This window comes from Chaetodon auriga, chromosome 23 (assembly GCF_051107435.1).
Source record: "Chaetodon auriga isolate fChaAug3 chromosome 23, fChaAug3.hap1, whole genome shotgun sequence".
Taxonomy (NCBI): domain Eukaryota; kingdom Metazoa; phylum Chordata; class Actinopteri; order Chaetodontiformes; family Chaetodontidae; genus Chaetodon; species Chaetodon auriga.
Window position 1 is genome coordinate 3,307,345 of NC_135096.1, and position 14,388 is coordinate 3,321,732.

At 42.3% G+C, this 14,388-nt stretch overlaps 2 protein-coding genes across 2 annotated transcripts in view; both read right to left on the bottom strand.

The window, feature by feature from the left end:
* LOC143316079 (uncharacterized) overlaps positions 1–14,388 on the bottom strand; it is a 317,818-nt gene that overhangs the window by 70,372 nt on the left and 233,058 nt on the right. The gene's annotated exons all lie outside the window — the stretch shown is intronic.
* LOC143316278 (stonustoxin subunit alpha-like) lies at positions 1,705–10,506 on the bottom strand. Its single transcript, XM_076724157.1, has 4 exons — positions 10,484–10,506; positions 3,417–3,590; positions 2,421–2,467; positions 1,705–2,252 (listed from the first exon to the last, which is right to left on the bottom strand). The coding sequence occupies exons 1-4, from the start codon at positions 10,504–10,506 to the stop codon at positions 1,705–1,707; spliced, it is 792 nt and encodes a 263-aa protein (XP_076580272.1).

Here is a 14,388-nt window from a genome sequence, read left to right on the forward strand (position 1 = left end):
TGAAAAATATAACTGGACAAATGTATCAAATATTTCAGGATTACAGAACCGAAGACATAAATAACATTCAGGATAAATGGCAGATAGAACTGAAAACATCTATATCAGATGACGAGTGGAATCAGAGTCTTAAAGATCATTTCTCAAACATAAAATGGCCTTCTGCCAAGAATATGCTTGGGAGATAAATATACGGTATTTTAGAACACCAGTGATGTTCAGCAAATATACACAGAATAATTCTAGCTGCTGGAGGGAATGCGGGGAAGACAAAGCGGACCACACTCACATATTCTTTACATGTAAAAAAATTTAATAAACACACTTTATGGTTGGGAATAGGTTTGAATGGCCTTCGAAAGGATGAAGAATATTTATTTTGGATTCTGAGAATTACAGCACTCAAACAAATAACAAGAATCTGGAAAAAGTTGGAAGCCCCCAAAGTAAATAAATGGCTAGAGACTGTAGAGAATATTTATAGGATGGAGAGGGTAACTTATAGAATTAATAAGAAAGAAAAGTTGTTGGAAAAAAGATGGGCTCGTTTGAAATTAAAGTAACTAGATATATCCTCTGCATACAGTAGAGATGAAGCCTAAAAAATGGGTAATGTTATTTTTTGTTATTTATTTATTTTTTTTGGCTTACTTTTGGGGTATTTGTGTATATGTATTTTAAGTTATGAAAGGTTATGTTTGACTGTGCCACACGGGTGAAAGATAACAAAAAACTAAACATTGTGTCAAGTTATTTAAATAACAGGATGTGTATTGTAGGAATGTCGTATACTGTACTGACACAATAAAGTATAAAAAAAAAAAAGTTTCCTTTTTTTCCAGTTGTTTCTCATGTACCGTTGAAGTTTGGAGACTTTTCTAAAAGTCTTTGACAGATTTGTTTAACAATGATTTCCAAACGTTTTTCTGCTTTCGAAGATGAAACTTGACTCCAAATCAAAGTTTGAGTCACAAACAGGATCACGACATGTTATCAGACACCAAAACCTCTGCTGGTCAAACTGAAGACTTGTTGGTGGTAATAAAGCTGTTTGAATGAAGTGGACGTCTGCTAACGAGGTCCACGTCCCTCAGGTTGTCTCTGGTGTTGAGGGAAACCTGTGCTGCTCTCGCTGTGGTCACTTGTCTTGGATTTTGAAGGTTGCTGTCTCCTTCCTCATGTCTTAATACGTCAACAAACAGTTCAAGTGTTATCAGCCATCAGGAATTAGTTTGTGCTCACTTGATTCTTGGTTCAGCTCGATGTTGTTGAGTAAAATGAACCATGAAAACACAACATGAAGTGAAACAATCAAGATGATATCTGATATTTTAACGGTTATCGGTCTCCTTGATTTCCCTGAAAAAACGCATCGGTGGACCTCTAGTCCTGATCTGAGAGACACAACAAACACTCACAGCAACATTCAGCTTTGATTGGAACAAGATTAAGAAATGAAATCAGCACACAGCTGAAGGTTCAAGTCAACAGTGTTTCCACAGTTTAATGATCACAGCTTCCATCTTTAAAGGACTGGAAGTGGAAGAAGTTCACAAAGTAAATGAGGAATCTTTTCAATCATTTTCAACAAAGTTCATTGATCAATTTATTCCAATAACCTGAAAGACTGATGTGACTGAGATCCTGCACAGACTCAACAGATCTGTTCAGCAGTGTTTCTCCAACAGGAGGAGACTCTCCCTCCTACAGAGGACACAGAGACACTGAGGAACCCAACCAGAACCGGAACCCAAAGCCAGGATAAAGAGGTTCAGTGAATGTGGTGTTGAAGGTGTGGAGGTGGATCAGTGAGTCAGAGGAGACTCTGTAGAAGGACAGAGTGCCAGCAGGACAGTCCACATACACTCCTACTCTGTGAGAGACAGAGGAGGAGGAGGAGGAGGAGGAGGAGATGGATGTTGTTCTGTCATTGTGACATACAAAGTAACCTTCATCAGAGCAGAACAGTCTCCAGGACTGATGATTCCCTCCAAACAAACACTCTTCACTGGCTCCTTTCCTTCTGATTCTTCTGTGACTCACTGATACATGAACTTTTCCTCGACACTCAACCTCCCAGTAACAGCGACCAGTCAGACCAGTTCCACACAGCAGCTGAGACCACTGGTCAAACCTGTCTGGATGATCAGGATATGACTGATCCTCCTGTACCAGTGTCATCGTCCTGTTGTTGTCAGACAGTTTGATGTTTCTGTTCACTGTGTTTGTGTCCAGTTTGAGTTCACAGGAATCTGATGGAGAGAAGAAGAAGAAAACAGCTGCAGTTATTGATCCATCATCTGTTGATTGATGGACAGTTTGATGATGACATAAGAGATGTGAATGAGTGATGTCACAGTTTGAAGATGGCTGAATGTGCTCTGCTTTGTTTTCATCAGTCAAATTAAAGACACACTTACACTTCCTCAGACCTGGTCTCAACCATCGGACTCCAGCAGGCTCCACCCTGAGAGGAGGAGGGTCAGAGTAGCACGTCCTCTTTCAGCATGCAAACATGGACGTTACATCACTCTCATACACACAAACACAACATGTTGATCCAGCCTGCTTCTCCCTGCTGCCCCTAAACCTCTTCAGCTCTGCTCAGACACTGACAGCGACACTGATTCTCTCTCATCATTAAATCTGCCTTCATCAGCTCATTTCCTCATTTCAATCTGTTGCTGACTTCTATTCTAAGCTGCTTCACTCATTGATCACTCTCTCGCTCTCCCACCTCCCAATGCTTCATGTGTTCATTAGAAGTGTGAATACTGTCAATAAATTCAATATCTGAGACAAGTCATCATGACTCTGTTGTGTGGAAATCTTTTCATGTCAAACTTCCTGAAGTTCACCAGAACAAGAAGAGCCACTTGATGTTTGCACATGGAAATATTTACAAGCCATGTTTGCTGTGAAGACCATGTTCAGTCCAATTGTTCTCCACTGATGAAGGAACAGTCCAACATTTTGAGGAAAACACTTGAATGAAGCATCTCAAAAGTCCTGCTCTGTCCTGTGGTTGTCAGGTTCCAGCAGTTTGAACTAAATAGAACTGCTTTGGACTTATTGGAAGCTTGTTTTTATGTCTTTTGAGGACAAAAAGGACATTTGTCAAACTGACAGACAGTTCTTTTTCCATGCAGAGATCTGTCCAAACTGCATCAATTATGACCAATAGGTCATTATCATGTTTGTTCCTGGAGATGTTCTCCCTGAGACCTCCAACACAAATATGTCCTTTTCATGTTCAACCAGTGTTAATGTTGTGATCAAAGGACAAAGGTTTCCTACATGTGTGATTGTTCATGTCTCACTCACATCCACCATCAACCAAAAAGACAGACAACATGTTTCCAGCTCTTCCTCCTCTTTCACACTGACTGACTGTGGCTGCAGCAGCCTCTTCATACCTGAGAGTGTCCAGTCTGCAGTGAGGATCCTCTGGTCCAGCAGACAGCAGCTTCACTCCTGAGTCTCCTGGATGATTGTAGCTCAGGTCCAGCTCTCTCAGATGGGAGGGGTTGGATCTCAGAGCTGAGGTCAGAGAATCACAGCCTTCCTCTGTGATCAGACAGCCTGACAGCCTGCAAACACACAGAACAACACACATGGAAGATCATCTTAGGGTCCTGCTGTGTCCGTCAAATCATTGCTCTCAAAATGCAGAGATCTGATAGGCTGAGCAGCATCACGTGGGAGGATTTACAACACATAATAATTCTCAAAAGTTTCTGTGTTTGAGGTCAACGACTTCACACTCGACACTTCATTTCCTGAGGTCCTCAGCGACACCTTTGTGGTAATAAATCATGACTGAATCAGGAATAAAGTGACGTTCACTAATAAAAGTCACATGACAAAAAAACATAAATGAGCCAGACTCTCAGCCAGACTTCATTAATGAAAGGAACATTGAGAGAAAACATCTGCCAATTAATGTACGTGTGTGTCAAACATGTGGACTTCTGAGGTTAAAGAAAGACGTCAACGCTTTTACAACAAGCAGTAACTTGATCTGACCTGAGAGTTTCCAGTGCACAGTGTGGACTCTCCAGTCCAGCAGACAGCAGCTTCACTCCTGAATCCTGCAGGTTGTTGTTACTCAGGTCCAGCTCTCTCAGACTGGAGGACTGAGATCTGAGGACTGAGGACAGAACTTCACAGCTTCTCTCTGAGAGGTTACAGCCACTCAGTCTGAAGAAGAAGAAGAAGAAGAAGAAGAAGAAGAAGAAGAAGAAAAAGAACATTTATTTTAAAATGTTGAGTCTCTTCTCAGCATGTGTGCAAATCTTTGCTGTTCCATTATAAACATGTTGTAGATGTTCATTCATTGTCTTCATGTCTGTAAGAACACAGTCATGTGTCCTTCATGAGGGGACAGTGTCAGACCTGAATCCAGTTCCTGAGTGTCATGTTTAAACCTGCTGGATGAAGTTTAAAGTTTCAAACTCTCGAATGTGCAGTTAGAAATAAACAGGAGGCTCTGAGCTGAGCTTCTCTCTGAGAGGTTACAGCCACTCAGTCTGAAGAAGAAGAAGAAAAAGAACATTTATTTTCAAATGTTGAGTCTCTTCTCAGCATGTGTGCAAATCTTTACTGTTCCATCATAAACATGTTGTAGATGTGACAATAAATCATCACTGAATCACAAATAAACATCCAGAAACCAACGTCACATGATATAAAAAAATTGAATCTGGGAGAAAATGAGGCTCGTTGATATTTTGAGTTTTTGTGAAATGATGTTCAGAAATAATTTCACAGTCTTCAGTCGAACATCATCTTTTGCGTACATGTGAAAAAATAGTTTGCACCAATCTGAATGTGTGAGTTTGATTTAAAAAATCTCACAAATGAAAGTTTAACTGTAGAAATATTTTTCCATGTTTGAAAAGGTTTTGTGCAAACAGATAATCTGAATATACTTCAGATATTTTCAGCAGTGAAGTTTCAGAGTCTGAGAGACTGAAACACAAATTTCCTATCTTTGTGAGTGACAATGAAGTTTCAAGCTACAAGTTCACTGAGCTGGTAGGAAATAATTCGCTGAGCGTCTCTCAGTCCAGAAAACAGCTGTGCTGCTGTTCCACTGACTGAAAGCTCAGAGTTGTGTGATATATTCAGAGGAACAGTTTGAGTCAGCCATAGAGACTGTGTTCTGTGGAGCTCTGGTTGTGTCTGTGGTTGAGGCTGTCACAATCCCTCTTGATGGACCAGCCCCTGCCAACAGCAGTCTGTCCAGCCATTGGATGGACCCTGCAGTCGCCATCTTCCCTGATGAGTCCTCTCTCTCTGGTCAAAACAAACCCTGCCCACACCTGACCTGCTCCAGACGAGGTTCTGTTCACAGTTTCAGACTGAACTTTAATTCTTCTCTTGATGGTTTTCTCTATGAGGATCCAGACTCTCAGCTGAGGGAATACGTTCTGTCTGCAGACCTGCTGAGCCAGACGTTCAAAGCCGTGTGACCACAGCAGAACAAACCTGATGCTTCATGTTGTTTTCAGCCACAGGAACCTTCTTGCATTTAGCTGGTAATCAATCATTTTGTCTCTGTTTGCTTCAGGTAATATTAACACTTTAAATCTGACACAGCAGATCTTCAACACACTAAAAGAATGATGAAGGTACAGAATCTAGAGACCACTTTGGATCCTGGTTTTATGTTTGGTCCTGATTTACTGTCAGTTTCATTTGACACTGCTGGTACTGCAGGTAATAGAACAACTGATGAGTCTATTGGCATTTATCATCGGCTCGTAGCTTTCTGTCAGCATGTCTCTCTTGTCTTATTTGCAGGAACAGTGTTGATGAACCAAACATCTCTTCTTTTGGAATCTGCAGAGACTGATGAAGGAAACCTCAGTGAACAAGGAAAGCTGTTTTGTCAAACTTACATCGTAGTTCATCCTCCAGAGCTACACGTGATACAGCCTCTATGCTTGTCAATACAAACAGTAACTTGATCTGACCTGAGAGTTTCCAGTGCACAGTGTGGACTCTCCAGTCCAGCAGACAGCAACTTCACTCCTGAATCCTGCAGGTTGTTGTGACTCAGGTCCAGCTCTCTCAGACTGGAGGACTGGGATCTGAGGACTGAGGACAGAACTTCACAACTTCTCTCTGAGAGGTTACAGCCACTCAGTCTGAAGAAGAAGAAGAAAAAGAACATTTATTTTAAAATGTTGAGTCTCTTCTCGGCATGTGTTCAAATTTTTGCTGTTCCATCATAAACATGTTGTAGATGTTCATTCATTGTCTTCACGTCTGTAAGAACACAGTCATGTGTCCTTCATGATGGGACAGTCTCAGACCTGAATCCAGTTCCTGAGTGTCATGTTTAAACCTGCTGGATGAAGTTTAAAGTTTCAGACTCTTGAATGTGCAGTTAGAAATAAACACAAGGCTCTGAGAGTGACTGAGTGCTGAAACAAATATATGAAGTGAACGATTTAAAGGATCAGCAGTTTTCTGCCAGCATTCCTCTCTCGTCTTATGTGCAGCAACAGTCTTGATTTTCCTCTTTTATTTTTTACATTCTCCAAAGCTCTCCATAATAACAACCTGTTCCTCTGGACTGAAGGAGGGGGGACATGATTGGTCCTTTTTGTGGTGACAAAGAGTCAAATGATGAAGCAAACATCTCTTTTTATGGGAACGTGCACAGAGCCTGATGAAGGAAACCTGAGTTAACAAAGGAAGCTGATAACCACCGTCGTGATGCCGTTATCTCTGCCTGGAGTTCATGTTTAGTTGAGGCAGCTCACACAGAGGAAGCCTGGCTTGGTCCAATTTGTTTTATCCTTCATCCCACTGAGCTTCACATGAGACAGCCTCTGTGCTTGACTTAAACTGCTGACTCATAGTCTTTCAGAATTCATGTTTCCCATGACTCAGCACTCTGATCAATAGTCAATTCATCGGATTTAATGACCAATGGAGCACTTTGTGAAACCTCACTGTGGAAAATATTCCTGCACAGATTTTAATTACAGATATGGAAAATATTTCTACAGCTACGAAACTTTGTGACACATCGGCAAACTTGAATTTGAGGAACTTTTGTTTTTATTTCACACATTCAGACACGTGCACACATTTTTCTGACATGCACAGAAAAGATGATCTACAACTGCAGACTGGGAAATTATTTCTGATCATCATTTTACAAACTCAAAATCATCTCAGTCAGAGATCTGAAAATAAACAAAGCAGACTGAAAGATTCAAATCCTGACATGAGAGAGACTGTTTAAACTAAATGAATCTCTAAATGTACAGAACTAACTTAAATCTGTCAACACAAACAGTAACTTGATCTGACCTGAGAGTTTCCAGTGCACAGTGTGGACTCTCCAGTCCAGCAGACAGCAACTTCACTCCTGAATCCTGCAGGTTGTTGTGACTCAGGTCCAGCTCTCTCAGACTGGAGGACTGGGATCTGAGGACTGAGGACAGAACTTCACAGCTTCTCTCTGAGAGGTCACAGCCACTCAGTCTGAAGAAGAAGAGGAAAAAGAACATTTATTTTAAAATGTTGAGTCTCTTCTCGGCGTGTGTTCAAATTTTTGCTGTTCCATCATAAACATGTTGTAGATGTTCATTCATTGTCTTCACGTCTGTAAGAACACAGTCATGTGTCCTTCATGAGGGGACAGTCTCAGACCTGAATCCAGTTCCTGAGTGTCATGTTTAAACCTGCTGGATGAAGTTTAAAGTTTCAGACTCTCGAATGTGCACTTAGAAATAAACAGGAGGCTCTGAGAGTGACTGAGTGCTAAAACTAATATATGAAGTGAACGATTTAAAGGATCAGCAGTTTTCTGCCAGCATTCCTCTCTCATCTTATGTGCAGCAACAGTCTTGATGTCCCTCTTTTATTTTTTACATTCTCCAAAGCTCTCCATTATAACAACCTGTTCCTCTGGACTGAAAGAGGGGGGACATGATTGGTCCTTTTTGTGGTGGCAAAGAGTCAAATGATGGAGCAAACATCTCTTTTTATGGGAACGTGCACAGAGCCTGATGAAGGAAACCTGAGTTAACAAAGGAAGCTGATAACCACCGTCGTGATGCCGTTATCTCTGCCTGGAGTTCATGTTTAGTTGAGGCAGCTCACACAGAGGAAGCCTGGCTTGGTCCAATTTGTTTTATCCTTCATCCCACTGAGCTTCACATGAGACAGCCTCTGTGCTTGACTTAAACTGCTGACTCATAGTCTTTCAGAATTCATGTTTCCCATGACTCAGCACTCTGATCAATAGTCAATTCATTGGATTTAATGACCAATGGAGCACTCTGTGAAACCTCACTGTGGAAAATATTCCTGCACAGATTTTAATTACAGATATGGAAAATATTTCCACAGCTACGAAACTTTGTGACACATCGGCAAACTTGAATTTGAGGGATTTTTGTTTTGAATTCACACATTCAGACACGTGCACACATTTTTCTGACATGCACAGAAAAGATGATCCACAAATGCAGGCTGGGAAATTATTTCTGATCATCATTTCACAAACTCAAAATCATCAATCTCAGTCAGAGATCTGAAAATAAACAACGTAGACTGAAAGACTCAAATCCTGACATGAGAGAGACTGTTTAAACTAAATGAATCTCTAAATGTACAGAACTAACTTAAATCTGTCAACACAAACAGTAACTTGATCTGACCTGAGAGTTTCCAGTGCACAGTGTGGACTCTCCAGTCCAGCAGACAGCAGCTTCACTCCTGAATCCCACAGGTTGTTGTGACTCAGGTCCAACTCTCTCAGACTGGAGGACTGAGATCTGAGGACTGAGGACAGAACTTCACAGCTTCTCTCTGAGAGGTCACAGCCACTCAGTCTGAAGAAGAAGAAGAAAAAGAACATTTATTTTAAAATGTTGAGTCTCTTCTCAGCGTGTGTTCAAATCTTTGCTGTTCCATCATAAACATGTTGTAGATGTGACAATAAATGATCATTGAATCAGGAATAAACAGACATCCAGAAACCAACGTCACATGATGTAAAAAATGAATCTGGGAGAAAATGAGGCTCGTTGATATTTTGAGTTTTTGTGAAATGATGTTCAGAAATAATTTCACAGCCTTCAGTTGAACATCATCTTTTGTGTGAATGTGAAAAAATAGTTTGCACAAATCTGAATGTGTGAGTTTGATTTAAGAAATCTCACAAATGAAAGTTTAGCTGTAGAAATATTTTTCCATGTTTGAAAAGGTTTTGTGCAAACAGATAATCTGAATATACTTCAGATATTTTCAGCAGTGAAGTTTCAGAGTCTGAGAGACTGAAACACAAATTTACTATCTTTGTGAGTGACACTGAAGTTTCATTTACAAGTTCACTGAGCTGGTAGGAAATAATTCACTGAGCGTCTCTCAGTCCACGCAGGCGTCCGTTCATTGTCCTCATGTCTGTAAGAACACAGCTGTGCTGCTGTTCCACTGACTGAAAGCTCAGAGTTGTGTGATATATTCAGAGGAACAGTTTGAGTCAGCCATAGAGGCTGTGTTCTGTGGAGCTCTGGCTGTGTCTGTGGTTGAGGCTGTCACAATCCCTCCTGATGGCCACACACATCAAGCACCACTTTGCTTCATTCTCTGGTGAGCTGGACCCAGACCCAGCTCTGAGACTGGACCAGCACCTGCCAACAGCAGTCTGTCCAGCCATTGGATGGACCCTGCAGTCGCCATCTTCCCTGATGAGTCCTCTCTCTCTGGTCAAAACAAACCCTGCCCACACCTGACCTGCTCCAGACGAGGTTCTGTTCACAGTTTCAGACTGAACTTTAATTCTTCTCCTGATGGTTTTCTCTGTGAGGATCCAGACTCTCAGCTGAGTGAATATGTTCTGTCTGCAGACCTGCTGATCCAGACGTTCAAAGCCGTGTGACCACAGCAGAACAAACCTTTTGCTTCATGTTGTTTTCAGCCACAGGAACCTTCTTGCATTTAGCTGGTAATCAATCATTTTGTCTCTGTTTGCTTCAGGTCATATTAACACTTTAAATCTGACACAGCAGATCTTCAACACACTAAAAGAATGATGAAGGTACAGAATCTAGAGACCACTTTGGATTCTGGTTTTATGTTTGGTCCTGATTTACTGTCAGTTTCATTTGACAGTGCTGGTATTGCAGCTAATAGAACAACTGATGAGTTTATTGGTATTTATCATCGGCTCGTAGCTTTCTGTCAGCATGTCTCTCTTGTCTTATTTGCAGGAACAGTTTTGATGAACCAAACATCTCTTTTTTTTGGAATCTGCACAGAGGCTGATGAAGGAAACCTCAGTGAACAAAGAAAACTGTTTTGTCAAACTTACATCGTAGTTCATCCTCCAGAGCTACACGTGATACAGCCTCTATGCTTGTCAATACAAACAGTAACTTGATCTGACCTGAGAGTTTCCAGTGCACAGTGTGGACTCTCCAGTCCAGCTGACAGCAGCTTCACTCCTGAATCCCACAGGTTGTTGTGACTCAGGTCCATCTCTTTCAGACTGGAGGACTGAGATCTGAGGACTGAGGACAGAACTTCACAACTTCTCTCTGAGAGGTTACAGACACTCAGTCTGAAGAAGAAGAAGAAAAAGAACATTTATTTTAAAATGTTGAGTCTCTTCTCAGCATGTGTTCAAATCTTTGCTGTTCCATCATAAACATGTTGTAGATGTTCATTCATTGTCTTCATGTCTGTAAGAACACACTCATGTGTCCTTCATGAGGGGACAGTGTCAGACCTGAATCCAGTTCTTGAGTTTCATGTTTAAACCTGCTGGATGAAGTTTAAAGTTTCAGACTCTCGAATGTGCAGTTAGAAATAAACAGGAGGCTCTGAGAGTGACTGTGTGCTGAAACAAATATATGAAGTGAACGATTTAAAGGATCAGCAGTTTTCTGCCAGCATTCCTCTCTCGTCTTATGTGCAGCAACAGTCTTGATTTACCTCTTTTATTTTTTACATTCTCCAAAGCTCTCCATTATAACAACCTGTTCCTCTGGACTGAAGGAGGGGGGACATGATTGGTCCTTTTTGTAGTGACAAAGAGTCAAATGATGGAGCAAACATCTCTTTTTATGGCAACGTGCACAGAGACTGATGAGTAAACCTGAGTTAACAAAGGAAGCTGATAACCACCGTCGTGATGCCGTTATCTCTGCCTGGAGTTCATGTTTAGTTGAGGCAGCTCACACAGAGGAAGCCTGGCTCGGTCCAATTTGTTTTGTCCTTCATCCCACTGAGCTTCACATGAGACAGCCTCTGTGCTGGACTCAAACTGCTGACTCATAGTCCTTCAGAATTAATGTTTCCCATGACTCAGCACTCGATCAATAGTCAATTCATCAGGTTTAATGACCCATGCTGCACTTCGTGAAACCTCACTGTAGGAAATATTCCTGCACAGATTTTAATTACAGATATGCAAAATATTTCTACAGCTACAAAACTTTATAACACATCCGCAAACTTGAATTTGAGAGGTTTCTGTTTTTTTCAAATCCTGACATGAGAGAGACTGTTTAAAATAAATGAATCTCTGAATTTACAGAACTAACTTAATCTGTCAACACAAACAGTAACTTGATCTGACCTGAGAGTTTCCAGTGCACAGTGTGGACTCTCCAGTCCAGCAGACAGCAGCTTCACTCCTGAATCCTGCAGGTTGTTGTGACTCAGGTCCAGCTCTCTCAGACTGGAGGACTGAGATCTGAGGACTGAGGACAGAACTTCACAGCTTTTCTCTGAGAGGTTACAGCCACTCAGTCTGAAGAGACACAGGAAGGAAGCAAACAGTAAGTTAGATATCAGAGTATTTATTGATGAAGAATCTTCACTATCTCTGTACTGACAGAGTTTTGTTGGAGGCTTTGACCACTGGCAGCAGCCTCTGAAGAGCCTCCTCTGAAGCAGAGAATTTCTTCAGGTCAAACACCTCCATTTTTTTTTCTGATGACAGTAAGATGAAGACCAGAGCTGACCACTGAGCAGGAGACAGTTCATCTGTGGAGAGACTTCCTGAACTCAAGGACTGTTGGATCTGATCCACCAGAGAACGATCATTCACTTCATTCAGACAGTGGAACAGATTGATGCTTCGCTCTGCAGAAGGTGTCTCTCCAATCTTCTTCTTGATGTACTTGACTGTTCCCTGATTGGTTTTTGAGCCACTTCCTGTCTGTGTCAGCAGGCCTCGTAGGAGAGTCTGATTGGTCTTCACTGACAGACCCAGGAGGAATCGGAGGAACAAGTCCAGGTGTCCATTTGGACTCTCTAAGGCCTTGTCCACAGCACTCTGGTGGAGATGTGAAAGATGAGGATCTCTGTCTTTGAAGACTTTTGACAATTGCACAACAAGTTTAGACCCTGCACGTTCACGGGAGGTTTTTTGTTCTTCTGACAGCAGATTGATTCCAGAGCTGCTGAATGTCAGGTGGACATGAAGAGCAGCCAGAAACTCCTGAACACTCAGATGGACGAAGCAGAACACCTTGTCCTGGTACAGTCCTCTCTCCTCTTTGAAGATCTGTGTGAACACTCCTGAGTACACTGAGGCTGCTCTGATATCGATGCCACACTCTGTCAGGTCTGATTCATAGAAGATCAGGTTTCCTTTCTGCAGCTGCTCAAAAGCCAGTTTTCCCAGAGACTCAATCATCTCCTTGCTCCTTGGAGTCCACTGAGAATCTGACTCAGCTCCTCCATCATACTTGATGTTCTTCACTTTGGACTGAACCACCAGGAAGTGGATGTACATCTGAGTCAGGGTCTTGGGCAACTCTCCTTCCTCTCTGGTCTTCATCACATCCTCCAGAACTGTAGCAGTGATCCAGCAGAAGACCGGGATGTGGCACATGATGTGGAGGCTTCGTGATGTCTTGATGTGGGAGATGATTCTGTTGGCCTGCTCCTTGTCTCTGAACCTCTTCCAGAAGTACTCCTCCTTCTGTTCATCAGTGAACCCTCTGACCTCTGTCACCATGTCAACACACTCAGGAGGGATCTGATTGGCTGCTGCAGGTCGTGTGGTTATCCAGAGGCGAGCAGAGGGAAGCAGGTTCCTCCTGATGAGGTTTGTCAGCAGCACATCCACTGAGGTGGACTTTGTAGCATCAGTCAGGATCTCATCGTTGTGGAAGTCCAGAGGAAGTTGACACTCATCCAGACCGTCAAAGATGAACAAAACCCTGAACTCTTCAAACCTGCAGATTCCTGCTTCTTTGGTAAGGAAAGAAGGAAAGAAGTGATGAACAAGTTCCACCAAGCTGAACTTTTTCTCTTTCAGCACATTCAGCTCTCTGAAAGTGAACGGAAACATGAACTGTATGTCCTGGTGGGCTTTGTCTTCAGCCCAGTCCAGAGTGAACTTCTGTGTTAAGACCGTCTTCCCAATGCCAGCCACTCCCTTTGTCATCACTGTTCTGATTGGTTCATCTCGTCCAGGTGGTTTAAAGATGTCTTCTTGTCTGATTGTGGTTTCTGGTCTGTGTGGTTTCCTGGATGCTGTTTCAATCTGTCTGACCTCATGTTGATCATTGACCTGTCCAGTCCCTCCCTCTGTGATGAAGAGCTCTGTGTAGATCTGATTCAGGAGGGTCCGCTTTCCTGCTTTAGCGATCCCCTCAAACACACACTGGAACTTCTCCTTCAGGTTAGATTTAAGTTGACGCCGACAAACTGGAGCAAAAAGTTCTGAATGAAGACACAACAAATAAATCAATAAGTGATTGATAAAGTTCAGATGAGAATTTAATGTCCTTGTCTGAACATATTTTGGTCCATCTGTTGAGACATCAGTGAATGTTCCACTGATCCAGCAGTTAAACCTTTAGAGAAATCCTCTTACTGCTCTGCAGACGCTCAGCCAGCTCCTCCTCCTTCATTCTCCTCAGGAAGTGCTGTGTGATCTTCAGAAATGCCTCTCTGCTGCTCCCCCTCTGCTCTGCATCATCATCCTCATCCTCCTCCTGACTCTCTAAGCATTCTGGGTCATCTGGACTCAGAACCGTCTTGATCTTCTTCAGCTCGTTCCTCACAAAAGAGACAATGTTCTCCTCCAGCAGCTGGAACAGAAGATGATATGAATGACACAAAGTGAAATCATGGAAGCAAACATCAGATCCATGTTGGACAGACTGACGGTCCAATGGTCTAAAAAGTGCAGTGTTGAGATTATTGTGAACAGAACAGATGTGAAGCAGCTGTTGTACATGTACAGACCATAAATATGGAGTCCAGGTGAGTTTGATGCTGCTGGGCAGACTGACCATTGGGAACCTCTGAGCTCTCCTGGTGGACTCTGTGGAGGAATCATGAAGAATTAGCTCACATCACGTCCGTCCACACAGAGACAAACACCAGCTGAAGGTCCTT